Below are 27,797 nucleotides of genomic sequence, written 5' to 3' on the forward strand. Positions count from 1 at the left end.
TGCATGGCGGCTCAGCCAAAGCATTCATGTCTCTCCCGTTTCGAAAGTTCCGGTTCTCTTCTCTCCAACATAGACAAGAGTAAATGCAGTTTTAGAAGAGGAGCGAAGGCCATGGCGAGAACGATCTATAGTTTTGGATGGCGGACGCTGACATAGCCAAATTGTATGGCGTGTTGGAAGAGGGAGGGAAAAACAGCTCATGGCTTCGTGTACGGGAGTTTTGGAGAAACAGAGGCAGCCCATGGGTTATTTTCGAGAAGGTTTTTGGAGAATGATGGAAAAAGAGTGTGTTGAAGTGAAAGAGAGCAGGTGCGAGAGATGAACTTATATATCCGGCGCAAAGATGAGACGGCTCCCCCACCTGCGAGCTCTCATGTACGACACCAGCGGAACATTCAAAAGACATCCTACATGCTCACTCAACTGGCCAAAACACTACATACCAACCAAATTCCTATCACGAATCCCCATCAACCTCAAGCTGACGCTGCAACAGCCACCTCCCCACTTTCCTCAACCCTCCTCTTCTTTTTCCCATGATGCCCCCTCGCCTCCACCCTCCCCTCAACCGGCACCACCCTCGTAGCCGTAAAAATATACCCCTCGGCACCACCCTTACTCGTCATCATAGGATGCGTCCGGCCAGGAAGAACCTGCCACTGACGCGCTCTAGCCGTCTGCAGACTAGGTGCGAGGACCAACGTGGGGTTGAGCGGGAAGTCGTCTTCTTCGTTGTCGGCTTCCGATGTACCTGCTGGGGTATCGACGTCTTCTTCGATTTTGACCCGTTTGCCGTTGGTGTTGCTTGTACCGTGACCGTTGGTTTGCGGCGGAGGCCCAAATTCGCGTGCGATATACGCCGCGCGGCGTTCTTTCGAATAAAGATCGCACAACTCAACCAACGGCTCAACATTAGGATTATACACCACAATCCTGCCCCCACCCTTCACAAGCGGCACCAACTCCCTCAACACAGTCTTCACATCCATCGCCGTCGCAACCACCAACCCATCAAACCCACCCCTCTTCGTCTCATCTACCACGCTCTTAACCCGCTCCCAACGTCTGCGCTTCTTATAGTAGGTACCGCGTTTCGTTGACTTCATGCTTGCAAGGACTTCCTCGGAGATTATCTCGGGCTCGTCGTAGGAAGGGTCGTCTTCGGGGTGGAGGAGGGCGAGCCAGGAGAGCGATTTGAGGTGTTTGTAGAGGGGGTGGGCGGGCGTGGGGTTGCCGTAGTCGTAGCCGAAGTATTTTAGGTAGGAGAGGTTGGGTTGGTTGTTGGGGTGCAGGACGGTGAGGGTGTTGGTTTGGGCGGACATTTGCGGGATGTGTGGTCGTGGGGGCTTTCGTGGGCGTGGGGGAGGATCTGAAGGGGTGGCTGTGGGGTCTGTGGTTGTTGTGGCGTCGGCGTCGGGCATAGCGGTGTCGGTGTCTTTGGGCTCTGGGGCGGAGGTCGGTGCTGGCGTGCTGTTCATGTCGACGTCAGCTGCCTCTTCTTCTGGAGATGAGTCGTCGTATTCGTCCTCAGGGTAGAGGATGCCCATCTTCTCGGCAAGCGCTGCTGTGACAAGACCTCCGGTATCATCTACCACGAGCCATCGGCCCCCTCCTACCTGGCTGACTCCATCCTCCGCCAAGTGAACCTGGTTCGTCGCTCCAGAGTGTATGTTGGCCCAGCTATTGATCAAGCCCAGTAAATCTTCCCTCAGCTCCATGATCTTGTATGCCTCCTTCTCCAGAACATACTCTGTGAGCAGACCAACATCCATGGGCAGGGCGGTGAAGCGCTTCAGGTACTTCTTCGACTTCCGCAAGGTGTACTTGGCCAGCGAAAAGCTCGTCTTCTCGTCGATTGCGTTGTGAGAAGCCATGATCTTGGCGATGATCTCCTTACCGGAGCCGGCGCCTGCCTTCTTCAGCTCCTCAATCTCAGCCATTGACAGCGCCTGCCGTGAAGCATCGTCGACGGTCAAGCGGTTGTTGCGCATGATGACCTGCCCATCTTCTCCCACAATGTCGAAGCCCGTAGCACCCGCAGCACCCTCGGCAGTCTCTTCGCTAGTTTCGGCGGTGGGCGCATGGTCGCTGCCTAGAGCTTCGGCGTGGAGTTCGGAAGCGGGTACGACGCGCAGCTCCGTCTTGGATTTGCCATCGTCCTTGTCGAGCAGTTCGTAGGTGAGATAGTACGGGCGGCCGAGGAGGAGGTTGGAGTTGAAGGTGCCGAATTTGCCGAGATTGATGCTCCTGTAGGGTGTTTAGAAGAAATCCTCATCTATATGCACACGGAGGGCTCACTCCAGCTATGCGACGTACGTATTCGGTGTGATTTCGACGATCTTGAAGAGGCCTGAGGGCAGTCGCAGCGCAACGTGCGTATTGGGGCGGACGTGGGAATGCATGGCGCGAATGTGGTCGCGGTCCTGTGTTCTTTACTATTCCATGTGTAGTTATGGTTAAAAGTCTGAGTATGGTATCTCAGCCCCGAGTTCTGCACGCGCAAAGGTGAGGTGGAGCTAGTGAATTTGTCGCAAGGAATAGTTCCGAGGCGCACCGCCGCGTCTTACTCAGCCACAGGCTCAGCCACACACTCGCACCAGTCGTACGTCATCGCCATCGCGACTTCTGCTACTTGGGCGTGTCACTCGGGTCCAACACGTCGCCTACGTCGACTACTTTGCTTCTTTCGCTGGAGTCCTGCTTCAATATCAATCCCCTCACCCACCTTCCTCATACTACCGCGCCGCGCCGACTGTCGCGACAACTCCCCCATATCCCACACCAAGCCCCAGGGCACTGCACCGTAAACATGGTGCTACGAAAGTCCGACGAAGCCGACGACGTCGTTCCAGCGCCGCTGTCCAAAGCGATACCCCCGTATCCCACGACGCCCTCTGACGAGCACCCGCCTGCCTTTCCCGTATCGCCCGAGCGTGCCGTGAACCCGCCCAGCACAAGCAAGTCGCCAGCGTTCAACATCAAGACGCCCGAGGAGACGCGACTTCCCGACGACAAGCACGAGAGCGACTCGGACCTGAGCGAAGACGAGTGGAACCAGTCGGATGATGACTTCGAAGACATCAACCACAACGACGTGCCTGCTGCCCTGAAGCCGGCTGCTGGAAAAAGGCCACCTGTGCCAAGTACAACACACATCACCAGCGGCCTTCCCGATGCTTTGAGGCCAGGGCCGCCGGCAGGTATCCCCATCAAGCGCTCACAGGAAAGCATCTCGGCCACGCCCACCGGTGCCAGCGCGGCTTCCTACGGGGCAGCCAGCACCGTGTCCGAGCAGTCCAATGGCTCCATCCCGCTGAAGACCAACAACCCCTACCTGAAGATGCAGACGACTGGACAGAACAGCTGGGACGGAGAGAGCAGCCAGGCTATCTGGGGCGATGCGCCGAGCCACGCCCACAAGTACGAGGCGCCCGTCGAGCTCCCGGCCTTCCAGACGCCAAGTACACCCACCCACGACATGAAGAACCTTGGACTAGATGACCATGCCCCGTCTACGCAGTCGACAGCACCAGTAGAGCCGCCTGTCATTGCTGTGAACTCACCTACACCCCGGTCGGAGCATCCAGACACCTCCCTCGATACGAATCCATGGGAACCCGCCTCGCACGATGCTCATACTGACACTGTACCCTGGACGGCACCGCCAAGCGATGCAGCTGCCCGTAATGAAAGCTCACACAACATTCCCGCCCCAATCATTCCACATGCGAATACTGTCGAGCAATCGTCTCATCCACCTCAATACACGCCCGAGCAAACACCACCCTCCTCCGAAGAACATCCACCTGCGCTGCCGCCAAGAAGGTCGCACGAGGACATGGCGCCTACAATGCCTCCTAGACCTATCGACACAGGCATTGGTTCGTCCGCTCCTCCTGCCTTGGAATCGCCCAATACGACAATGGAGAGGCAGAGGAAGGAACACTACCAAATTAAGCACATTCGCTGGCTTGATCACACCATCGAGGACATGCGCGTTTCGCCCATCCTGACGCAGAACCTGAATGGCCCCTGCCCTTTGCTGGCTTTGGTCAACGCACTAGTCCTTTCGACTCCTGCTAGGCTTGACACTGCGCTTGTTGAGACATTACGCACACGCGAGACAGTCAGCCTGGGACTACTGCTTGATGCCGTCTTCGACGAGTTGATGTCCGGTAGACGGGGTGATGCTGCGCAAGCTCTACCCGACGTGAGCGAGTTGTACAAGTTCCTCCTCGCTCTCCACACAGGTCTCAATGTCAACCCCATGTTTGTCCCAGACTCCAACACCCCGGATGCACAATCCACGCTCACGAGCCGAGCTGGCGCTTTTGAGAACACGCAAGATATGAAGCTGTACCGCACTTTCAACATCCCACTGATGCACGGATGGCTGCCCGAGGCTGGATCCGACGCTTATGCTGCCTTTAGTCGCGTAGCTGCGTCCTACGAAACATCGCAGTTTGTACAGTTCCAGGAAGAGGAGTTGAACGCAAAGTTAGGGGCGGGCGAGTCTCTGAACGAGGACGAGCAACAAATGTTCACGGATATCCATGCCATCAAAGAGTTCTTGATGCGTTGGCCAACACAGTTGACCGATCATGGTTTGAACGTCATTCGCGATAACCTCCAGCCCGGTCAAGTCGCTATCCTGTTCCGAAACGACCACTTTTCGACGCTCTGCAAGAACCCTCGCAATGGCGAGCTCGTCACTCTCGTCACAGACCAGGGCTACTCCACCCACGACGAAATTGTCTGGGAGTCTCTTACCGACGTCAACGGCCAAGGTAGCCAGCTCTTCTCCGGCGACTTCCGCTCCGTCGACAACAGCAACACCTCCGGCCTACAAGACCAGCACCAACTTTCCGGCGTCGACAACGGCCAAGGCTGGACCACCGTCCCCGCCCGCCGCGGCAACGCACAATCCAACATCCCCCAAGACACCGACGTCACCTCCCCGGAAGCCCTCAGCCGCGCCGAACAAGAAGACCACGACCTCGCCCTAGCCCTCCAGCTCCAAGAAGAAGAAGAAGACCGCGAGCGCCGCGAAACGGAACAACGCAACTCCCGCAACAACCAACTTTCCATGGACGCTATCAACGCTCCTCCCCAGCCACCGCGGAACCCACAGAACCCGGTCATTCCGCCCCGCCGTAATAATAATATTACGGGGCATAGACCTGCTGGGGAAGCGGCTCCGCCGCCGTTGTACGAGGAGGCTATTACAAGTCCGCAATATGTGCCTCCGGCTGGTCATCCTGCGAGTGCTCAAGCGCCGGTGCCGGGGCAGGGCGGGAGTGCGTATCAGAGTACGAGTGGCGGGTTGCCGGCGCTGCCTGGCGCGGGGAGGGGCAGGCATGGTAATGTTTTGCCTGGACGGATGGGCGGAGGGAGGAGACCGAGTCAGGGGCAGCAGGGACAGGGGCAGGGACAGGAGGAGAGGGATAAGTGCGTTGTTATGTAGATGACGACACTTTCCCTTCCCTCCCCTTCCCTTTCCGCCTCTTTGGTTGTGCTGGGACGTGTTGGATGTGTTTGATTATCTGCTGACATGTCATATTAGAGATTCGGAAGAGGCGCCGTGTTCGTGGTGTACGGTTAGTTAGTATCCGTTGTGAGCGCGGACTGTGGGCATTTAGATGTTGTTGTGATTGTGATCACGGTGATGACTTGGGCGTTTGATGGTGTTGGAATGTTTATATACCCGTTATTCTTTCTGCTTTTCCGCTTTTCGTAGTACGCGGTCAGTAGGGTGTTTGTTGCATCAAGTTGGAAGCAGTATTCTTAATCCAGATTCCTACGCACCACTTTACTACTCTCCAAAGATCTCTGTTGTATGTGACATGTCAAACTATCATCATTTTCTTCTCCATCCAAGCATGCATGCCATGAGGCTCTACACGAAATCTACGAACTACCAATTTGCCTCGCCCTCTCCCTCCCTTCCATCCTTTTCAATTCTTCGTCCCACTCCTCTTCTTCTTTACTCTTCGTACCGTCCTTGGCGTTCCCACTGCTTTTACTCCACATACGCGTATGTTGTCCTCCTCCGCCTCCCCGTGACTGAACGGCTTCTTGGAGTAAAGTTGCTTTACTCACGCTCACACTTGCACTCCCCTGTTTTTCAGTCTGCTCCTCTCCGTCTGCACGCGCAACAGCCTGCCCCTGCCCCTGCCGTTTAACCACCTCGATAAACGATGACGATGTCGGTACAGCAGAAATCTGACCCAACTGCCGTTCATAAGACGTAGTAGCTTGTCTGTTATACCGCGGCATAGACATGACCACCCCCTCACCAGCCGTCGGCCGCGGCGCCGGCGGCCTCATATTACAGTACGGCGTCGGTGGCGGTGGTGGTCGAAAAGGTGGCGGTGGTCGACGGGGCGGTTCGAGACGTAGCGTTGATAATGCGGACATCTTGATCGGTGCGTGTGTCGGTGATAAGGAGGAGGTGCGCTGGGGATGGATTGGCGTAGTCGGTGTTGGTGTTATTGTGGGAGAGTCATTGGTGTCGGAGTCGGAGGCGTCGAGATATGAGGGGTTGTTGGCGTCGTCAAACGGGTTGTCGTGGTTGTGGTCGTAGTCGTTATCGGATATCTGGTTCTCGTCTTCGATCTCGTAGACCTCATCATCCATGGCCATGCTAGAAGGACGGCTTTCCCGCTCAACGATAGAAGCAGTTTCGCAGCGCCAACTAGCTGTGCTGGTGCTGCCGCCGCTTGCGCCTCTATTCCTCTCTTCTCTTCGTGACACGTCGACATTGTCACGCCAATTCGTAATGCCATTATCGGTGCCGTGACCACCTTTCCTCAGCGCAGGGTGAACGGCCCCGTTAATCGTCAAGCCGTCGCCCTCCGCATCCTTCGCTTCCTCCTTCTTATCCGTCGTCTTCTTCTCTGCCCTGTCCTCATCGTCACTATCACCCCCTTCAGTATTAGAAAACCACCTCAACTGCCTCGGCTTCCCAGCCCCCGCCGGCCTGCCCAACCGCCCATCCCCCCTCATCTCCATTCTCTTCCTCTCCATCTTCTTCAACTCCTCAGCCCACCCGCTCAAATCCTCGATACTGGGTCCTTTGTGCCTAGTCCCACGTTCCTGCGGGCTCATCGTACTAGCCGCGCTGATCGAAGGATTGGCTAGACTGGTATTGATCCAGAGACTACCCTGTCGGTTACGGCGAGATGCGGAAGAGGAAGGGGTGGCTGTGGCGTTGCTGCGGCGGATGCTGTGGGCGTGGGAGGGGGGTGGTGTGTAGATGTTTGGGTTGGTGGCGTTGGAGAGGTTGGAGAGGGTGTAGTTGCGTGAGCGGAGTGGTAAGGTGTCGGAGCTGGGGTCGTGGGTTGGTTTGATGGGGCTGCTGGATGAGCGTTGAGTCAGGTTGAGACTGTCTTCTGTGCCACTGCTGCGGGCGTTGGAGCTGTTGGTTAGTGTCAAGGTGAGGTCGAGCGTAGAGCTATTCGACCGCAAGGAACTGCCATCGCCATCTCCCAGGCTTCGAACGAAGTTACCGTACTCATACCCCTCGTCGCTACCTTCACTTTCCCCATCCGCGGCAATGTCGGCGAAGTACTGACAATCATCCACAACCTTTACAGCCCACGCGAGCTTGATACCCTTCTCCCCAACCGCAACCTCTCTACTCTTCCGCCTATCCTTGTTCATCTTGAGTAAATCGCGCTGAGCTTCCAGTATAGTCGTCAACTCCCCCGTCTGCGCATCAAATTGCAACCAGCTATCCACATCATCGAGCTGCTCCCGGTGGTAGATCTTGTATTGTTTTGCGCCAGCTGCTTCGTCGTCGGCATGGCAGTCGAGCTTTTGGGGAAGCGAGGCGTCGATGTATGTCGACAGAGGTTGATGCAATTTCAAGGAGCCGAGAGTGAGTTGAGCGGCGAGCAGGGTGTCTTTTGGACGCACCATGGAAGGGTGTATGACATCGTTGTCGCTATTGAAGGACCGGCGGAGTGTGTGGCGGCTTGCGCAGACCTTGAGGGCCATTTTTGAGACGGAGGCTTTGAGGTCTTCGTAGGTGGCTTTGGCTTCGGCGTCTATGGAGGGAATATTAGGAAGCCATGGCGAAGGCGGGACGGCGGTAACAGGTGTCGTTGGAATCGGTATAGCCGTAACAGGCGTCTTCGGTGAAATCAGTGACTCCCAAAACCCGCCTTCTGCGAAAGAGTTCTTGACAGGCCCAGCAGTAGCCGACCTCGGCGTCCCAGGACCCGAAGACAAGATCTCCCATCGCGGCCGCGGTGTAGTCGGGCTCGCAGTCTCGAAGCGCGGAAGATGTGCTGGGCGAAGGGGGTGTGCACCCGTAGGCGCAGTCCATGAAGACGAGCTGTAAAGAAGAAGTTGCCGTCCACCTGGCGTGACGATCGAGTGTACAGGCGGAGGAGGAGGATACCACCCAAGCACCTTCATGCAATGTTCCTTCTTAGCCCGCAAAATGTTCTTCTTCGCCTGCCGCCATTTCGCCTCGGTGAATCGCTCTTTGTTCCAGTATATGACTTCCTCCCAGAACCTCAGATGTTGCTCCTTAGTCAGGCTTTTTAGTCCTGCGGCTTCGTGTTGGCTGATTGACTTGCCGGTGGCGGGCGAGATGGCGCTGTCTTCTTTCGTGAAGACGCGCTCCATCGTGAGGACTCGTTCTTGCATTCTGGACGTATGTGGGCGGGTTTCGAATGCAGATGGGAATCTTTCGTGGCTTGCGTCGGGAGTGTTTGGCGGCGTGCTCGATAGGCCTTGTGATCTGGCGAGCAGATTGAGTGTCATAACCTCCTCTAGGGTGTTTGGTCGCGTGAAGTGGGACACGAGACTAACTAATCGCAATAGTTGCGCCCGGGGCAGTGTAGGCAACCGCGTGGGAATGATTTGCAACTCGATGGGGAAATTCGGTCACATGTCCTTCACTTGCACTGTGAAGGAGTCGAGCGGTGTCTCGCAACAGACGTGACAATTGTCTTGGGTCGAGGGTGCGTTGTGATTGTATTTGTTGCGTGGTGCGACTATCGCGCGCTACGACCATGAGCAAACGCGCAAGTCGGGGTGAAACTTACTCGGTGGATAGAGACATCGACCTAACGCGGTGAGCCCATTAAGCGATGAGAATGACTGAAGGCATGGTGGTGAAAGTGAAACGGATATGTAAATATAATATTGACCTGGAAAGTTTTGTCTAGGTGGTATTCAACTCCGCTAATGCGAATGCGACTTCTAGTCTAAGAAAGTAAAAAGGTTTGTATGTACAACATTGAGAGCGCGGTCGGCCTCGCGCTCTTCAATGACACAGGAGATGTTGATCTCGCTGGCGCCTGGTGAATGTTAGCAATGAAGCGGCATTAAGATAGAGAAAGACGTACCCTGAGAGATCATCTCGATGTTGATGTTGTTCTGTCCCAACACGCTGAAGAATCTACCAGAGATACCAATCATGTTCTTCAGCTGCTTACCGACCAAGCTCACAATGGCCATATCGGGCACAATGTCGATAGTGCCGAGCTGGCCGAGGTCGTTGACCGCACCTTGAAGATCCTTGCTCTGAATCTTGTACTCATCCTCACCCCCACCACTCAGAAGGGCGGATTCAGAGTGCAGAGCCATGGACACGTGGACCTCGGAAGAAGAAATGAGGTCGACAGAAAGGTGCCACCGATCGAGGATGCTGAAGATGTTCATCAAGAAACCATGGGCACGGGTGCGCTTGTTGCTGTGCACGTTGAGCACGACGATGTTGTGCTTGATGGTGACAGCAGTAGGGCGCTTGGGGCCTTCGAGCTGAGTGAGGAGGCTCGCGGAACGAGTGCGGAACAGCTTCCCGTCTTTCAGGGGCGCACGACCGTCGATGTCCTTCAGGTTATCCGGGAAGATGATGGTACCGGCATTGCGCGGGTTCATCACATTCTTGATACGGATAGGGATGCGGGCGCGGATGACCTGCTCCATGGTGAAGGGGTGAATGACCTCAGACCCGTAAAAGGTCAGCTCAGCAGCCTCGGAGGGCGTGACGGTGGGGAGAAGGGCGGCCGTGGGGACTTTGCGGGGGTCTGCCGTGAAGATGCCGTCCACCTCCTTCCAGACCTGGAGTTCCTTGGCCTGAGTGCCGACGGCGACCAAGGCAGCGCAGAGGTCGGTGTATCCACGTCCAATGGAGTTGAGGAGTCCGCCGGGTACGTTGCCAAAGTATCCGGTGATAACGGGCACCTTGTCGCCGCACGCTGCCACCTCTTTGCCCAGGTCCTCGGCCAGGTCCTTGTAGAACTTGTCGTTGAGCCCGCCCTTGATAGGCGCATGGAGCCTGACAATGTCGCTGAGGTCGACAAACTGGGCCGGAGTGCCGCGATCGTTCAGGATAGCGGCCATGTAGCGGCAGCTCAGCTTCTCGCCCTTGCTGATGATCTTGTCCTCGGCGCGGTTCGTGACTTCCTCCAAGTGCTGCGCGGATTCCAAAATCTTGACGAGGCTCTCACACTCGGCATTGACCTCCTCCGTGTACGACGCCAGGATGTCCGGGTTCCTCAGGATGTCCTTGCCGGCCTGGATGTGGTCGGTGCGGATGGCCTCGACGATCTCGTCATAACCGCGGTGGTTGGGCTTTTCGGCAGCGCGGGCGGCGCGAAGGAGGCGGTTGGTGGTTCCCTCGAGCTTGGTGTTGCTGCTGCGTGCGGAGCAGACAATGGCGGCGCGGTTCGTCGCAAGACCAGCTCTGTTTACAGTCAGCGCCTTCCATCTGGTGAGGGTTGGGATGGGTCGCACTTGACGATGCCCGCTATGTTCTCCGCAAATTTGCCCACGCTCGTGCCCCCGAACTTGAGGACAACCCAGCCTCCAGGGAGGTGCTTCTCTTCCGTGTGAGCTATCCGCTCCGACTCGTGTGTGGTTCCGTTTGTGTATGCAGACATGGTGGTGTTTTTGTAGTTTCTCCAAGCAATTGGCGATCAAGAGTTTCCTAAAAGTAGTAGTATAGTCTGTAGATGTAGACGTGTTCTTTCAGTAAATGACGTGTGTGGTGTCGTGTGAAGTCTGGAGTAGCGGAGTGAGGGAATTCTCAATGTCTTTTAGTGGGGCCTGAGTCAGAAAGTCCATGTTCGCGCCCGCAATCGGCGTCGGCGCTGCTGACGCCATGCCAGCGAACCACGACTCCACAACCCAGGAACATGCACACACACACACACCTCAACGGAACGGATCGGTGCATGCGCATGTCCTCCCGGTAGCCAATGATGCGCTCGTCATTCAGCTACTGCGCCTTTGTCCGCACCCTTCGCAGCCCACGTCTCAACACCACGTCCTCTGGTGCCTCTGATACCTGACAACTCATTCCTCTTATCGCGTCTTAGCGCGTCGTCCAAATTACCGTGTCGTCCGCGTCCGACTACGTGCCGGTAGTTGCTCTTCGGCCCATCGGCTATTCGTCTCCTCTGTCTTGTGCACCACCTGTGCGACACTTCAGTAATCACGGTATTATCTAGCCATCTCTAGTCAGCGGCGCATTGATCCGAAGATGTCCACGTCCATACATCGGGAACATGAGTCTGGAAATCGGTCGCCCATCAACGATGTTGCGTGAATCAAAGTGGATCCCCCGATCAGGCATGATTGCATCAACTACACGAATTTCTATGAGCATAATCTAAGAAGAACCAAATGCCGTCTAACCCGCTTCGCTAACACTAGTATACTCTAGCAGATCTCGAAAGGTTGCCTCATCCTCAATCTCGAGCGCCCGACTTTGCAGGCTTTCCAATTCCCCCTGGCTGTAGCTACCGCGCGCCAATAATCTACCAACAATGCTTCGATATCCTTTACCAACTGCTTCAGTCAGAGCGTTCCCTATCTCTGCATCGTACTCTAGAAGAAGAGAAACAACAGCGAACTGTCCATACCGTACTGCTGTCTCCAACGCCGGTTCACATGTATCCGCACCATGTCCTAGCAATACCCGAACTACCTCCTCGTGTCCGTTCCGACAAGCGCCTAGAATTGGTCGCTTCTCGTACTCACTAGACGAACCCAAGCCGTCTATACGGGCACCAAGTGCAAGATAATGCACCGTCATATCCACCCACCCTTTCCTCGCGCTACGCACTAGGAATGCCGTGTAGTCCTCAACACCATACGTTCTGGTAACGCAGTGTTCTATTCGTTTCTTGACAAGAAAGTCATAAATCTCCAAACTGGGTGTGTCCAGCGCAGCCAACGCTCGTTCGTTCCGACACCAGTAGGAAGGTCTCTTGGTCTTTCTGTCAAGCATCCACGGACGTTCCACAGCCTGGAAATTCCACAAGAACTGTATTGCTTCTACGCGTCCATACTCGGCAGCCCATTGGAGCAAGCGCATTCGCATATACTGGAAGTCAAAGTTATACCTCAAGTTCAGCATAGCGGCAAGAACCTCATGATTGCTGAAACTACCAGCGTGGATGCATGCCGAACCAAAGAGCCAACTTGGTTTATTGAAATGGTTTCCGTGGAGGGTCCATCTCGCGCAAACTGGGAGTGTCTGTGTGTACAGGGCAGCAATATAGATATCGGTGTCCAAGTCGCTACCATATAAAAGTCCGTCGTGCCAGAACTCAGCAGCTAAGTTGGTTGTCCACAGTTCGTCTAGGCGATTGAATTCCTGCAACACAAGGGGGCATAGCTGACGAATGTAGTCGTGCTCGTTTCGCTCATCGTCAGTCTCTTGACTGAGACGATTGGCAACGCTGCGGATCCAGAGTAGAACAGGAGCTCCGCCACATCGCTCGTTCAATACCCGGCGCTCAAGATAAGCTATAAGCATAGTAGGTGCAGCCTCCTTGCTAAGATGTAACAGAGGCCGGAACTCGGCATCCAGAAGCTTGTATAGGGCAAGTACCCTCATAACTTCCCCATCGAAAACCTCTATAGCCGCTTGTTAGCAGAGGTACCTGCGCACAAGATGGCAGATGGAAGCCTACTATTCACAAGCCGTAATCGAAGGCCGCGCTTTGTTCCCCGCACTAAGATCGCCCAGCCAAGGATTTCGTGCAAAAGCTCCAATGGCAGATCTAGCAGATGCATGGTGTTTTATAAACAAATTGGCTACTCGCGACGGAAAGGAGATTTAACAAGCACGTAAAGCGTTCAGCGGCTCTTCTTCTTCGAACACGTTCAGGCCCGAAAAGTCGCGCTAAGAGGACCCCGGAAACCACTTGATTGGCTACTAGTAGCGGCGTAAGCTGCTGCCTGCAATCGCCTTTCCAACCTGAACAACAACCATAATACAATTACACGCATCCCATTACCTGCTCGCATGCTGCTGAGACCCAGCAAATTTCAGCGCACAGTTTCAGAGCTAAGATATGGCACAGCCCAATTATGGCGTGTGGACCAACGATGTTCGCCTTTCCGGAGCTTCGAAACTGGCGCACACACGGCACAGTCGCCTTCGCAAATCAACAGCCACGCATCGAAGAATCATGCAGGGGATAGCAATGCGTTATGCCATCTCACTCCAGCATTGCACATATAGAGCCTGCTGATGCCGACGCGTTATGATTGAAGTATTTAGCCCTGACAGGCACTTCTCGCTCGGGGCTTCTCTACCATTACGTCAACTACAGCTCCTTTGCCATTAATCTACAGATTTCCCGTTATGGCAGATATTGATGATGTTCGCCACACGATAACGACAGCCGGACCCGATAGCTTTCCCACATTCAACTATTTGGATCCGAGAGACCCTTGGGGCCCACTTACGACTCCATGGAACCCCCCGTCTTCATGTACCACTAGCTGGGCACTCTGGAGCGTGGGTTCTTTCATCTCTGCGATACCTACGGTGCCCTCAGACTGTTTGCCTGGTGGGTCACGTATACACAGCCCTGGTACATGCTATGGCGACTACCATATCGAGCAAATCGTCGAATGGAGGACATCAGATTGGACGTCGGGGGGTAGCCGCGTGTTCGCTGTCGCTTGTTGTGAAAGGTAGGTTCAGATGTTTGACCACCACGGTCCCTTCATCATAAGCTGTCTCCTGCTGACATGGACATTAGTGGCTTTACCAATACAGACAGTGGCTTTGCCTGGTGCTGGTCATCGTTTTCCACGCCTATCACTGTGTTCCCCACCAAATGGGTAGAGTCCAGAAGCGAGATGGTCCTCCAAACAGATAACGCCACAGTTCTTAGCAGTGGGATCGCGTCCATGGGGCCTATGGCAGGCTACTGGCAGGAATCAGATCTCTTGAGATTTGATCCCGAATATGCGGCTATACTCGCATCGAAATTTGATCTTGACTTCACACCGACTGCCGTAGCCACAGCCGATGCCACAGCGGAAACAGCGTCTCCGCCAGATCGAAGTCAATTCCCATCAGCGACGTCGTCCCTCGAAATGGACTCTGAAGAATCTACCGGTCTCAGTAGCGGCGCTAAGGCAGGCATTGGTGTTGGGGTAGCCTTTGGAGTAGTATTACTGTGCGCTGCTGGTTTCTTACTTTACAGGAGACGCGTCCAGAAGGTGAAGCTCGACAGCAAATCTGCTTTACAGAACGAACAACCTGAGTTGGTTCAGATGCGCACCGTATAGCTAGCAGTGGTTACAGTAGCTTTCCACTCAAATTAAGGAGACAGCTCTAGCCATATATGCTTGGATCCGGTATTCTGGATCCTTGTAGCTACGGGACAAGGTGCGGCACAGCCCCAACCAACGCTCAACAGCCAACGATTCGATCCTTCTCACGGGCCACCTCGACCTCTGCCTCATGAGCACATACGGCGTAGTGGTCTCTGCGAATTAAACATCTGGCATTGAATCACCATGCAGGAGACCATAACCCTTTTTATTGCTACGCGTTGTCATTGAGCGCCACCGACGCATTGGAACTGAAATACACGGCCCTCGCAGATAGTACCGCTCATCTCAGATACACTTTCGAGACCATATCAACTACTTTCGACTTCTTTCGGTGATACATTGTCTAGCAGCCGGACTTATGGCGGGTCTCGAAGAGGCCGGCCTCACAATCTATACTGTACGATCAGGCGGATTCTTTCCAACCAATGATGAGCTCAACCATTACTTGCCAATTCCGACTTCTTTCACATTTGCGTCGACATGTACCGATCAGTGGATTATCCAGGATCCGTTGACTTCCACAGTCCTCACAAACCCCGTTCCCACATCATGCCTACCTCACAGCAGCCGGGCCTATAATAGCCCAGGCACATGTATCAGCAATTACCATATGGTTGCACTGGCCGAGTACAGAACCACAGGTTGGACGTCAGGGGGTTCACGCGCATGGGGTGCTGTTTGTTGTAGGGAGTACGTCCATGGATCTAGCTATTACAGAGCTACTCCTGCTACATAAAAGCCCGGGCACTTAAGCTGACGAAGACGATAGCGGCATGTTGGCGTCGGACGCGACAGCGAGTGCTTGCAGTTCCAGCTTCAGCACACCCGTCACCGCGCTATATCCTTCCAATGGCTACCCCGCCCTCATCAGCGACCCAGATGGGACAGAGCCAAGAGAGATAAGCAGGGGAGTTCAGTTGATGACCCCAATGATTGTCTACTGGCAAGAAACGGATCTTTCACTTTTCGATCCTGGATATGCGGCGACACTAGCCGCAAGACTAGACATCGACTTCACGCCGACAGCCACGTCCGAAACGGCACCCTCGTCAGACCGGAGTCAATTCACTTCATCTACTTCTCCGGCAGACGATGGTGGCGAAAGGTCATCCAAACCTGATCTCAGTATCGCCGCAAAGGCAGGCATAGGCGTGGGCATCGCCATCGCGGGCATAATAATGGTTGTCGCCGGACTCGTACTGTACAGAAGATACGTTCGCAAGAATGCGAGGCTTGACCGTAAAGCTGCCTTACAGAACGAACAATCTGAACTCGTTCAGACGCGCGCTGCATAGGTCCGCCTGGCTGACGGCGAGTCTATCCGAAGACTTCCGCATCCCTACATCGAGATAATGCAGCTACAAGTGATAGTCCTCTTTTCAGCATTGCCAAGGGTGGGTGGGGAGGCGGAGGGGTGGTGGTGGAGGACGTTCGCTCTGCTTTCAAGGTTTATCAAGAGCAAAACCATCGCGATAGCCACCTGTTCCCCTCCACTGTACCAACTGCTCTTGTCTAGTCACAAGAGGCAGTCCGAAACCTACGTCCCTTCAGCTTGTTGGTCGGCGTTCATCGACAAGCCACAGTTGTATCCTGTAGCGCTGTGAGCTATCGTATCTACGATTGAGTCGCATTTGCTTTTACTCTTCGGTACAGTCCTTTGTACTCAGCCATTCGCTGCCAGATGCGGCGGAAACAGGCTCGAGGCTGTGGGAACTAGATGCGGCACGGGTTTGATCACAAAACAGTGACCAATGGTAGCCACTTGCTGCAAATTATGTCCTTGCGCGTATACGGCACAGCTACTCCCGCAAATTGCCTTCTACGCAAGGGGCACAAACGCGGTTTGCGACGCGTTGGCCGATGGGTTCTTGTTATAGAGGCTGCCACCACCGACGCGTTATGATCAAAACAGCGGATCACCACAAAGGCTGCTAACCCAGAGTACTATCGTCGATTCCATACGGAATTTTCTTACATCACTCTCTCCGCAAATTCCCCATCATGGCAGGTCTTGAGACTGCTACCCTCACGATCAAAACGGTACCACCAGGGGAGTTCTTTCCGACGACACCGCCGGGATTTCTGAACACATCGACTTGGGAGCCACTCACGACGCCTTTTACGCCCCCAACCTCCGTCTGCGCCTACAGCTGGCTCATCAACATCTCAGGCGACACAAGAACTGTTGTGGATTATGCACCCAGTAAGACCTGTTGGCCTGGCGCACAGGATACGCACAGCCCAGGTACAGTCCTCAGTGACTACCACATCGTGAACGTAGTCGAGTATAGAACACCAGGTTGGACATCAGGCGGGCTTCGCGTATGGGGAGCCGCCTGCTGCAGAAGGTACGTCCTAGTATGAGCCTGTCGCACGGCTACATATTCAGTAGTCCTAGCAGGGCCAAGCGCACTTTTATTAACAGTAATCACAGCGGTTGGACGAACATAGAAACCGCCGAAAGTCTTTACAGTTGCATCTCAATCTTCACTTCACCGATTACTGCGTGGGATGGATGGGCCGGTGATAACCGCGATCCAAAAACCACCTCTACCATACTCAGTAGTGGAACCGCGAGATCCAACTACATGAGCATATACTGGATGGAATCCGACCTTTCGAAATTCGACCCCGAGTACGCAGCGACCCTGAAGGGAAAGTTCGGCATCGGCTTTACACCCTCTGCGACGGTGGCTATCACAAGCGAGACAGCATCACCTCCAGCTCGAACTCAACTCACCTCAGCGACATCATCAGCGGTCCCAGGTTCTCAAGGTACTTCAGGTGCTAATAGCTCGGGATCTGGGCTCGATACTGGCGCTAAGGCGGGTGTTGGTGTTGGCGTCGCCATCGCGGCGATACTGATGGGTGTTGCTGGGTTTCTGATGTACAAGAAGCGAGTGCAGAAGCAACGGGCTGTTCAACAGAAGTTCGCGAAGCAAAATGAGCAGCCGGAGTTTATCCCGAGGCAGAGGACATAGTTGGCGAAGTGGACGAGTTACGCTGCCCCTGCTGGCAGGCAATCGGAACCATGAGCAACAGCTGCCCGAGTGTAATGAATATGTGTACCAATACGATAAAAGGAGCATGATGTTGATTTTGGGTGTGTGTGGCGGAGACGATGGAAGGGCGATGTGGTAGGAATGAACGTTCTCTCTACAACTCGTACGTAATGTGCATCTACTTGCGATACGTAGTCTGCTAAAATCGTAATGCACAGCAAGAGTCGCGCTATCGAGGCTCACAGGCGACATCGTGTTCCGTAACATTGAATAATTCCGCATGGAGTAGCTCCTTGTGGCCTTTCCCACGCTTTGCCAACTGGCGTCGTCCTGTCAGGGTCCAACAATATCGAACGCAATATTTCTGGACAAAGACGTAGCACGGCCCTCAAAGCCTAAACCCTGCACAGATGTGGCACAGCTCCCTTTGCGAATCAGATGCGGCTTATTAAGCCACTACGCATGGGATAGCCGTGTTCTTTTACGCATTTGGAACGTTGCTACCGACGCGTTATGGTCGATGTATCCAACCCTGCCAAATACTCGACTTTTGTTGGCTACAAATCTCACGTTCGTCCGGAGTCTGCTATCCACCGACTTGCTACTATGGCAAACATCGATGATGCCATTCTTTCCATCTTTACAGTATCAGGAAGCCAATATCCATTAGTAAACACACTCAGTACTCTTCCACCGCTCACCACTCCCTTCACTTTCAACCCGACGTGTACCGAAGGCACGAACTACCAGCAGCCGGGTCAACCCAGCCATGTCCACAAATTCATTCCTCTCTACTGTCAGCCCTATACCACCATGACGCACAGCCCGGGCACATGTATTAGTGGGTATCAGTTGAAGCAAATAGTCGAGTTCCGAACTCCGGACTGGACGTTAGGCGGCTTAAGGGCATGGGGAGCTGCTTGTTGTAGAGAGTACGTGTGATATTTTGACTGTCGAGGCGATTATTTCGGATATACACCTGGCCTGGCCTGACCTTGACTGGGATTGTCCCCGCTAACACCCTCGATAGTGATTATATGGCAACGGCGTCCGACGCAACAGATTGTCTATCAGCCATTGATACGCCCATCACCGCGTATACCGTGGCGGGCGCGACCTTGCCAACGAACGCCGCTGGGCAAGAAATACCCGAAAAACCCTCCATCATCTCCAGCGGGACAGTCATCATGCAACCGATGTTGGTATACTGGCAGGAGTCAGACCTCGTCCACTTCGATTCCGACTACGCGTCTACACTGGCCTCGAAATTCGATATCGGCTTTACACCAACAGAAACGCCGGATCCGGCAACAGAAAGACCAAGACTAACGACAGTATCACCGCAATCAGATCCCACAAAAGGAACAGCATCACCGCTAGATCAAACCCAAGTCCCCTCCGCGACGTCATCACCACCTGAAACAGCCTCCGCAGCACCGACTAGCCCCTCGAAACCGGGCCTCAGTACAGGCGCCAAAGCAGGCATAGGATCAGCCGCAGTCGTTGCAGCAATACTACTGTTGGTCGCCATTGGATTTATACTATATAAGAGATGGCTCCACAACAAGGCAGGACTAGACGGGAAAGCTGCTGAATTGAATGAACAGCCAGAGTTTTTGGATGCGGATCTGGTGCGTTGAAGAAGAGACAAGGGAATGGGGTCGTGAGCGCGGTTACTATGAATGCGTACGGAATATGTCTCAGTAGAGAGGGGATGCGATATTGCCAGCGAGACCATGCGGAAGGAGGTCGGCGGAGCTTCGCGAGGCGGGTTGAGATGAGGATGTGATGACATACAGGCGCACATAAATGATCCCACTTCTAGTCGCATCTTGCGCGTTTCGGAATATGGCCATGTTGATAGTTTATTACAGTGAGTTGCGACTCGATACTTGTCTTCCTTCATGTCTGGTCGGAACGTAGTTGCGTCATGTGATCGGGAGCCATGCCAACGTCCGCCTTGATATCAAAGCAACGTAGCTCACCAACCACGTCACCAGGCCCATCGAACCATGCTTGCACCCACGTGAGAACATGAAAGGCGTCGAATAGCGTGGCATGCATCAGCCGCAGCCGTTTAGCGCGCTGATCTCCCGTCGCGGCGTGCGCATCTCCTGATTGGCTACTCTGATCCTACGCATTTGGCATTCTCATTTACATAGACGTGCACCACGACAGGCGTCATGCTCTTCTCGCTGACCATTGTTGTGTTGAAGGTGCTGACTCTGCACACTATTCGGTGATATCGTCTACGTCATCACACGCCTAAACTAAACCGGATTGAGCGCACTACGAGACACCTTCTGAAAGCGCGAACGACATGGGCTGGAAGCCGTGGAAGCCGCGATACGTAGCTTCAAAACACAGCCCTGGAGAATTTGAAGGCAGTCGCTTCGTTTCCATAGCAGAGAAGCTTCCCTACCCTTACGGCATAGCTGCCTTTCTCGTGATTTGAAGCTGCCCACCATGAACTACATCTCAAGTACAGCTCCCCTACTACCACAATCCCACCACCCCAAACTAACACACCAGACCTCGTCAACTCGGACGACATCATCAACCCCCTCATCGACAATGGATACCTCCCCCACCCGGTCATTCGCGTCGGCATCCGGCGGCAACTCGCTGACCGCCTCACGTCTATCGCCAATACCTCTCTCCAAGCGAGCTATGAGTCCAAGATGAAATACGTGGAGCTACTCCGCGAACGCCCCATTGCCATTGAGACCAAGACCGCGAATGAACAGCATTATGAAGTCGGAACGAGTGTGCTGAAGGGTATGCTGGGCCCAAGGATGAAGTACTCGGCGTGTTTGTATGAGAAAGGTGGGGAGACGTTGGGGGAGGCGGAAGTCAGGATGATGGAAACGTATGTGCAGAGAGCAGGGTTGAAGGATGGGATGACGGTTTTGGATCTGGGGTGAGTTCTCGTCCTCTTCGTTCTTTTCATCCTCTCCTTCATGATTTCGATCATTTCCCCACTAGATCTCGAAGACGGCATACTACGGACATGAAATATCACGTGCCCATACTAACACCCCCATCCACAGTTGCGGCTGGGGCTCCCTCTCCCTCTACCTCGCCGAAATCTTCCCCAACAGCCGCATAACCGGTTTCTCCAACTCGCGCACACAGAAACAACACATCGATTCCGTCGCCGCCGCTAAAGGCTTCAAGAACCTCAAGATCGTAACCGGCGACGTGGTAGACCATGAATTCGACCCCGAAGTCTACGACCGCGTCCTCTCCATCGAGCTCTTCGAACACATGAAGAACTATTCTTTGTTGATGGCCAAAGTAAGCCGGGCCTTGAAACCAGGCGGCAAGCTCTTCGTGCACATCTTCGCGCACAAAGATACGCCGTATGATTTCGAAGGCGGGTGGATGACGGAGCATTTCTTTACGGGAGGCACCATGCCTTCTTCCGACCTCCTTCTCTTCTTCCAAGACGACCTCAAGATTAAGAGACAGTGGTGGGTTAGCGGTATGCACTACAGCAAGACGTGTGAGGATTGGTTGACGACCATGTTGAGTAACAAAGAGAGTATTTGGAAGGGCCTTGTGGAGACGTATGGTGAGGAGGGGGCGTTGACGTGGTGGAATAGGTGGCAGGTCTTCTATCTTGCTTGTTCGGAGTTGTTTAGGTGGGATGGGGGTGATACGTGGGGGGTTAGTCATTATTTGTTTGAGAAGAAGGAGTAGGTTGGTGGTAGAGTGCGGATTGGGAGGGATGGTAGGAGGGTAATGCTTAATTCCACTCTGATAACAGCTTAGTCGATCCCTTGTTGTAATCTGCTGATGATCTCTGGGGGTTCTAGTCTCCTGGCGCCTTCTACACAGGAACATGTCGGTCCAGAGAGCTGGCATTTCGATGGCTTTCTTACGGTAATGTAGTACACATATTCGTAGCCTCCTCACTCCATCTGGCTGGCATCTTGGATCAAGACATGGCTGCATATCGTGCAGCCTACATCTAAATCAGCAAACTTACATATTGCAAGGAGAAAGATAAGTGGAAGATAGTCGCTCTGGAAAGAAGGGAAATGGTGTTATAAACTTGGGAACGAAGCTAGGTGACGGTGAGGTTCAAGAGGGAGAAGCCCAAGTCTTTGTCCCTAGGGATGTCAGAATGGATGTACATTTGAGTCTGAGTCTGACTGACTTAACAATGTGGCGCCCTTGAGTGCCGTATCTTCATTCACCAGTAGGCACGCTTTCATCTTGCCCTCTCAGTCGTACCCTTCTATGAAGAACTGATACATCTCTACAGCGCGGCTCTAACATTGCCCTCCCTCTCAATCTGCTCCTGATCCAAAATGATTACACCCTTCCCCTTCATTGTCCCGCCATGCGCCAACTCCACCAACTTCGCAATCCCAGCCAGCCCTTGGAACGCACACGTCTCCACCGTAATCTCATGCTTAGCAACCAACTCCAACATATGTCTTGCCTCCTCCAGGTTCGCAACCGCCGACCCCCTGACCCTAATGTCCCTCAAGATAAGTTCATGGAACGGAATAACCACACCATCCGGCTGCGCAAGCTGAACCATCGTCCCATGCATCTTCGTAACCGCACAAGCCAATGCAGCCGCCTCCTTCGCATCGCTAACGTTCAGGGTAGCTTCGACCCCCTCATTCCCTGTGCAAGCACGCACGGTCTTTACCACCTCTTCCAGCCCCGTCCTCGCATCAATAGTAACATCCGCACCGCACAACCGTGTAAGTTCCAACCCCTCATCCCTCGCATCAATCCCAACAACATTCAATCCCATGGCTTTTGCAAACTTCACTCCAAGATGGCCCAAACCGCCTCCACTGCCTACGATGGCAATCCACTCCCCTTTCCGTACAGCCGACAAGACAATTCCGCGATACACAGTTACGCCCGCACAAGCCAGCGGCGCCGCAGTGAGAAACGAAACTTTACTCGGTACCTTGGCCGTTTGGCGCGCATCGATCTTCGCGTACTGAGCGAAGAATCCATGGGTCGTTATACCAAGGAAACCACCAGTATTCTGGCAGTACTGCGGACATGCTGATGCGTGTGGTCCTCCTGTGCATTCGGCGCATATACCGCAGGCGTCATACAAGATCCCGGCCATCACGCGGTCGCCGACTGCGAACTGCGTTACAGACGTGCCGGTTGCTACGACGGTGCCTGCGCCTTCGTGAGAGCCGGTGCAGGGAAGTGGTGTGCCCATTGCCCCTGAAGAGACCATGAAGTCTGTGTGGCAGAGGGAGGCGACGGCGACTTTGACGAGGAGGTCGTGCGGTGCAAGTTCTGATGGAACGGGGATTTCGTGGACTTTGTAGGGTTCGTTGAAGGAGATGACTTGTGCGGCCCACATTTTGGATGGGAGGGAGGGCTTCGTCATGGCGGTTGTAGATTGTCTTTTCCGGGAATCTGGGCCTGCCAGCTTGATTTGAAAGGTGGCTTGCTTGGTGGCGATTAGCTTTATGGGCGTTGAGTTGTAACAAAATAGGTGTAGGATCAATAGATTTGTGGTTACGCAGTTCAGAAGTTAAGAAGTGATGTTGTTGGAGACCTCGGGAGGGGTAAGTGGTGATGGCGTATATGTTTATCCGGCGCATTCTATCTAGTACATGTATAGAACGACAGAAAGTACGAGATCACGACACGGACGTCATGTAATGTATTAGCAACGTAAAACCAACTTCGACTTCAAATTGTACACAAAACGCGATTATACTACAAGTCTATGAATTACCGAATTAACCCAAAACCCTACCAGCAGTAGAAGCTGTGCTCCTGTCCTTGGTCTCGACCTTCCTCAATCCCTTACCCGCAGTGATCTCTCCAAGTAAAGCTCCACGGTTTGGCGCTCCACCAGGAGCCTTCATGCTAGGCATTGGAGGTGGCGGTGGTGCTCCACCTGCCGGAGGTGGCGGCGGGCCAGGTGGAGGCGGAGGTGCACCGTTGGAGGGCATCGGGGGAGGTGGGGGAATGCCTGCTGGAGGCGATGTCACAGCTGGGCTCTCGGCACGTGGGCTCTTGTTGTCCATGGAGGAGAGAGGGCGCGGTGGCGCCATGGTACCGAACAACATGGAGGCCAGCTGCTTGGCTCCACCTTGAGTAGGCGCTTCGTCGTCGTCGGACGAATCGTCATCTGAGTCAACGACGGACCAGTCATCGTCGTCTTGCCTTCCCAACCTGCGCGCTGAAGGTGCGGCGGGCTCATTGAACGTAGGCATGGCAGCCTTGTTGGCATTTTCTTGTGTCAGACGGTGGAAAGGGTTCGTGGAAACCTCGCTCGTGTTGCTGGGTGGGGGCGGAGGTGTGGAGACGGTGCTGTTCTCCTGGTTGGACATGGCCATCTTCTTCAAGAACGGGTTCTTGGTTTCGGTGTCGCCCATGCCAGGGTGAGGACTAGTCACCGAAGACGTAGGCGGGCTGGCGATAGATGAGGGTGGTGTGTTGTGCGAGATTTGGGGCATTGGTGGCGCTTGAGGAGGTGCAGTGTCACGCGGCAACTCCTGGCTGGCGGTAGGGGTGGTGTCTTGAGGCGTGATGTTCTGCGGGCCGTCATCATCCGACGACTCGTCATCGTCGAGCGCCTCAAGCTGCATCTGTAGTTGACGTTCGCGTTCACGCGCAGCTTCAATCTCTGCACGCTGAGCAGCCAGTCGGGACTCCTTCTCCTTGGCGTCCTTGGAAGCAGCCGCTCTGCGCTTTTTCTCTTCGGCCTTCTTGAGTTTGCCCTGCTGGACTTGCTCTTCCAAGGCGCGAAGTCTGGCTGAAGCAGACTCTCGCTCCTTGGCCAATTCGTCCTCTTGTCTGCGTTCCTCATCCCTGACGTTTGTTAGCGTAATTTCAAGAGATAGATCGAGGTATACGTACTCCATGCGCTTCGTCTCGGCTTCTTGGGCCTCCTGCTGTTCGCGGATAGCCTTCTCAGCCATGTCGTTATCTGCCTTCTTCGACTCTGCTTCCGCTTGCTGAACGTCGTGCTGCGCAACCTCGTTCTTGTTCTTGCGCGAGGCCGGCGGTGGGGGTGCTGGCTTCTTGCCACTGCTCTTGGATGGAGCGGGTGGTGCAGCGGATTCGTCGTTAAGACGTCTTTGACGCTCTTCCTCGCGACGCGCATCCTCTTCTTCAGCCTGGCGTAGCTTCTCTTCACGCTCCTTCTTCTCCCGATCGGCACGTTGTTGGGGTGTCTCACCAGCCTTTACTGGAGCTTTAATACCCAGAGCAGCGAGACGCTCAGCCATTCGCTGCTCAGCCTGCTGTTTGATGAAGGCCGCACGTTCCTCTGGAGTCTTGTATGCAGAGTACGAGCCGCCAGCAGGCGTAGTTGTTGATGCGCGAGGAGGGGGCTCGACACGACCAGCCGGACTCTCATAGCGTGATGACGATGGTCGGTTGTCCTCTACACGAGCAGCTGATCTAGACCTGTAGTTGTCGCGAGATGAACTGTACGGAATTAGCATGATGCCTCTTGATACTAATCGAATAGTACTTACTCGTCTTTGCGGATACGCGAAGCGCGACTGCTGCGCTGTAGATCAAAGATGAAGTCCTTAACGTCATCTTCAACGCCCAGAGCCTCCTCCCATCTACGACGTTCGTGTTCGCTTGTGTTGTCGTGTCCTCCTTCTTTCAGGCTCGACTCCAGACCCCTTGTGTATTCATTCACGCTGTCTTCGACGTCGCGGATCATGCGCTCATTGTTTTCTCTTTCTGCTCGGATGCGCGAAGTCTCCTTCTCCAAGCGCTCAGTTGCTGCGCCCGTGTCGTCACTGGCAGGGGCAGGCCTTCCTGTCAAGGCAGCAGAGCGTGCTTGCATCATAGCCTTGGCGCGGGCTTTCAAGCGATCCGATTCAGTTACTGCACCGCCAGGTCCAGTGCCCACGATGGTGGATGCAGATCCGGGATGCGCTTTGGCGTCTCTGAGTCTAAAGAGTTCGAGCTGGGCGTCTGCGATTTCACGCTCAGTCCGGCGCACGTTGGACGCGAGTTCAGGCAGGCGATCAGTCAAGGTCTGGAGTTGGCGCTTCAGGGCACGACGCTCCGCATCCGAGTCAGTTGATCTCAACGAAGCCTTAGGGTGAGCATCAATGTCTTCTTGCACCCTGCGAATGCGGCGATAGAGATCTTCAGCCTCTCGGCGATCTCGACGATCGAGCGCATCGTCTTCGTCAGCGGCGTTCTCGTCTTGTGTGTCCATGGCATCCAACAAGATCTGCTTCTCTTTGACAGACTTCCTGAGCTGGTCAAGGGACATTTCATCAGACCGCTCAGAGGATGGTGAAGCCGGCTGCGCTGGTGAAGGTGAGCGACCACCACCTCCAAGGCGATGTCTAGCGCTCGACTTGTAGCCTACGTTATCGTCATTGTTACGGAATACCGTAGCATCCTTTCGGCCACCAGCTTGTGGGCTACCAGCACGGAACGAGTGGGACTTCAGGTAGCTGACGCCAGTGCGCTGGGGCTGGAGGAAGGCACCAGAGTTCTTCCTGTCCTCGGCATCTCCACGCAGCAAGTTCTTCATTGCACCAATAGAGTCGTTGATGTTGCGCGTGGAAGGGGGGACCAACTCCGGGGGGAGACGGGCTGGAATGGGGTAGCCGTTGAGCTTACGGTAGATCAAATGCATAGCAACGGCGAATTGGTCCAAATCAAGACGACCCCTATCAGCAGAATCGGCAAGTGTCCATATGCGCTCCAAATCTGGCTTGGGCAATCCACTCTGTCCAAAGATTTCAAGAGCTTGAGCTCCGCTAATGTAACCCTTGGTCATGCCGTCCCAGGCCTTGAAGGTGTCATCGTACAGCTTCTTCTCTCCCTTTGTAATAGCCCACGGAATGGTCGCGTTGCCGGTCAAACCAGCAGTCGTATGGTTGCCGCCCTCTCGGCCCGTCTGGGGCATCATTCGTTGCGCCAAAGCCTCGATGTTTGGTAGCCCGGTGGCGGGGGTGTTTGCTAGGCCCCATTGACCAGGCATGCCCGTCGGCTGAGCATTGAGAGGAGCCATGCCGGTCTGGTTGGGTGCGAGATTTGAGCCGAATCCAGTGGGCATAGGAGGCATCGGCGGACGTGGTCCGTTGTAACCGCCTGGAGCCTGCCCGAAGCCAGTGGGCTGTGGCTGCATACCCGTAGGCTGCTGACCGAAACCGGTAGGCTGTGGTTGCATGCCTGTTGGTTGCTGTCCGAATCCAGTCGGCTGTGGGGCTAAAGAGCCCAGCAACTGGCTGTTTGAAGGTTGTGGCTGCGGCTGCTGAATTGTAGGAGGCTCGTTGAACTTGGGGGCGTTGGTGGCCGGCGTTTGGCGGTTCGACGATTCGTCCACAACTCCGAATGAAATAATGTCCACCATGCTAGAGACCTCATTCTTGACTCGCTCGGGAAGGGAGTTGGGCAGATCCTTTCCGGTCAGCTTGAGATTGCACAAGTACATGGCGAGGGCGAATTCGGGGAAGAGGAGCTGGCCAGACTTGGTCGTGTCCGCAAGGGTCCTGCATCTGTTAGAATGGGGCCACGTATGCGATTCGTGCAACATACCAGATGTGCGAAAGCGCGTCCCCAGATAGCTTGGAGCGCATCAGGAGATCCCGCGCCTGGTCGCCAGACAGAGCCTGGGAGTCTCCCACGGCCGACTTGAATAGTTGCTCGAACTTGGCCTGGTCTTGCGCCGTGATGAAGGAAAGCCTTATGCTCGGGATCTTGCTGCTCTTGGCCGGGACAGGCGGTGGCACGGAAGACGCAGAGTTGCCGCGGAATGAATCAGCCATCTGCGCCGATGTCATACCCGTGGGCTGCGGCCGCTGCGGTTGGGCAGGCGGTTGCTGCTGCTGCGGCGGCGGCGGCGGCGCGCCAGTCTGGAAGGGCATTTGCTGGGGAGCCTGCTGCTGCTGCTGGAATTGCTGGCTCTGCTGCCCTGGGAAGCCCGTGTACTGCGGTTGCTGCGGTTGCGGCTGCTGTCCGAAGCCCTGCGGCTGGCCCGGGAAGCCAGTAAACTGTTGTTGCATTGGTTGCATTGGCCCTCCTCCGAAGCCCGTCAGCTGAGGTGCCAGTCCGCCCTGGAAGCCGCCGGGCTGCTGGAAGGGCTGCTGTTGCTGCTGCTGCCCATACTGAGGCTGCCCCGGTCGGGCACTGTTCCCACCCCCTAAGTACGAGTTGGACCCAGAGAACATGGTGGGCGAGGTGGCGCGGGTCGATTAGAAAAGGAGAGAT

General features: G+C 54.8%; 8 protein-coding genes across 8 annotated transcripts; 3 read left to right on the forward strand and 5 right to left on the reverse strand.

The window, feature by feature from the left end:
* Nucleotides 1-476: 476 nt before the first annotated feature.
* On the reverse strand, nucleotides 477-2,402 carry J4E86_011281 (uncharacterized protein; the record flags this gene model as incomplete). The annotated part of the gene is made up of 2 exons (XM_051451774.1): nucleotides 477-2,247; nucleotides 2,317-2,402. The coding sequence occupies 2 exons, from the start codon at nucleotides 2,400-2,402 to the stop codon at nucleotides 477-479; spliced, it is 1,857 nt and encodes a 618-aa protein (XP_051297031.1).
* Nucleotides 2,403-5,907: 3,505 nt separating this feature from the next.
* Nucleotides 5,908-8,655, reverse strand: J4E86_011282 (uncharacterized protein; the record flags this gene model as incomplete). The annotated part of the gene is made up of 1 exon (XM_051451775.1): nucleotides 5,908-8,655. One exon carries the CDS (start codon nucleotides 8,653-8,655, stop codon nucleotides 5,908-5,910), a length of 2,748 nt encoding a protein of 915 aa, XP_051297032.1.
* Nucleotides 8,656-9,213: 558 nt separating this feature from the next.
* On the reverse strand, nucleotides 9,214-10,898 carry J4E86_011283 (uncharacterized protein; the record flags this gene model as incomplete). Its single annotated transcript, XM_051451776.1, has 3 exons — nucleotides 9,214-9,311; nucleotides 9,360-10,702; nucleotides 10,753-10,898. 3 exons carry the CDS (start codon nucleotides 10,896-10,898, stop codon nucleotides 9,214-9,216), a joined length of 1,587 nt encoding a protein of 528 aa, XP_051297033.1.
* Nucleotides 10,899-14,007: 3,109 nt separating this feature from the next.
* J4E86_011284 (uncharacterized protein) lies at nucleotides 14,008-14,764 on the forward strand (the record flags this gene model as incomplete). Its single annotated transcript, XM_051451777.1, has 2 exons — nucleotides 14,008-14,547; nucleotides 14,642-14,764. The coding sequence occupies 2 exons, from the start codon at nucleotides 14,008-14,010 to the stop codon at nucleotides 14,762-14,764; spliced, it is 663 nt and encodes a 220-aa protein (XP_051297034.1).
* A 1,838-nt stretch (nucleotides 14,765-16,602) lies between these two features.
* On the forward strand, nucleotides 16,603-17,582 carry J4E86_011285 (uncharacterized protein; the record flags this gene model as incomplete). The annotated part of the gene is made up of 2 exons (XM_051451778.1): nucleotides 16,603-16,886; nucleotides 17,168-17,582. 2 exons carry the CDS (start codon nucleotides 16,603-16,605, stop codon nucleotides 17,580-17,582), a joined length of 699 nt encoding a protein of 232 aa, XP_051297035.1.
* Nucleotides 17,583-20,069: 2,487 nt separating this feature from the next.
* J4E86_011286 (uncharacterized protein) lies at nucleotides 20,070-21,305 on the forward strand (the record flags this gene model as incomplete). Its single annotated transcript, XM_051451779.1, has 3 exons — nucleotides 20,070-20,085; nucleotides 20,136-20,472; nucleotides 20,654-21,305. 3 exons carry the CDS (start codon nucleotides 20,070-20,072, stop codon nucleotides 21,303-21,305), a joined length of 1,005 nt encoding a protein of 334 aa, XP_051297036.1.
* Nucleotides 21,306-22,528: 1,223 nt separating this feature from the next.
* Nucleotides 22,529-22,980, reverse strand: J4E86_011287 (uncharacterized protein; the record flags this gene model as incomplete). Its single annotated transcript, XM_051451780.1, has 2 exons — nucleotides 22,529-22,658; nucleotides 22,694-22,980. The coding sequence occupies 2 exons, from the start codon at nucleotides 22,978-22,980 to the stop codon at nucleotides 22,529-22,531; spliced, it is 417 nt and encodes a 138-aa protein (XP_051297037.1).
* Nucleotides 22,981-23,338: 358 nt separating this feature from the next.
* J4E86_011288 (uncharacterized protein) lies at nucleotides 23,339-27,757 on the reverse strand (the record flags this gene model as incomplete). The annotated part of the gene is made up of 4 exons (XM_051451781.1): nucleotides 23,339-24,416; nucleotides 24,465-25,037; nucleotides 25,088-27,079; nucleotides 27,126-27,757. The coding sequence occupies 4 exons, from the start codon at nucleotides 27,755-27,757 to the stop codon at nucleotides 23,339-23,341; spliced, it is 4,275 nt and encodes a 1,424-aa protein (XP_051297038.1).
* Between the last annotated feature and the right edge of the window lie 40 nt (nucleotides 27,758-27,797).

The sequence above is a fragment of the Alternaria arbusti genome (assembly GCF_024043155.1).
Source record: "Alternaria arbusti strain BMP 1465 chromosome Unknown scaffold_32, whole genome shotgun sequence".
NCBI lineage: Eukaryota > Fungi > Ascomycota > Dothideomycetes > Pleosporales > Pleosporaceae > Alternaria > Alternaria arbusti.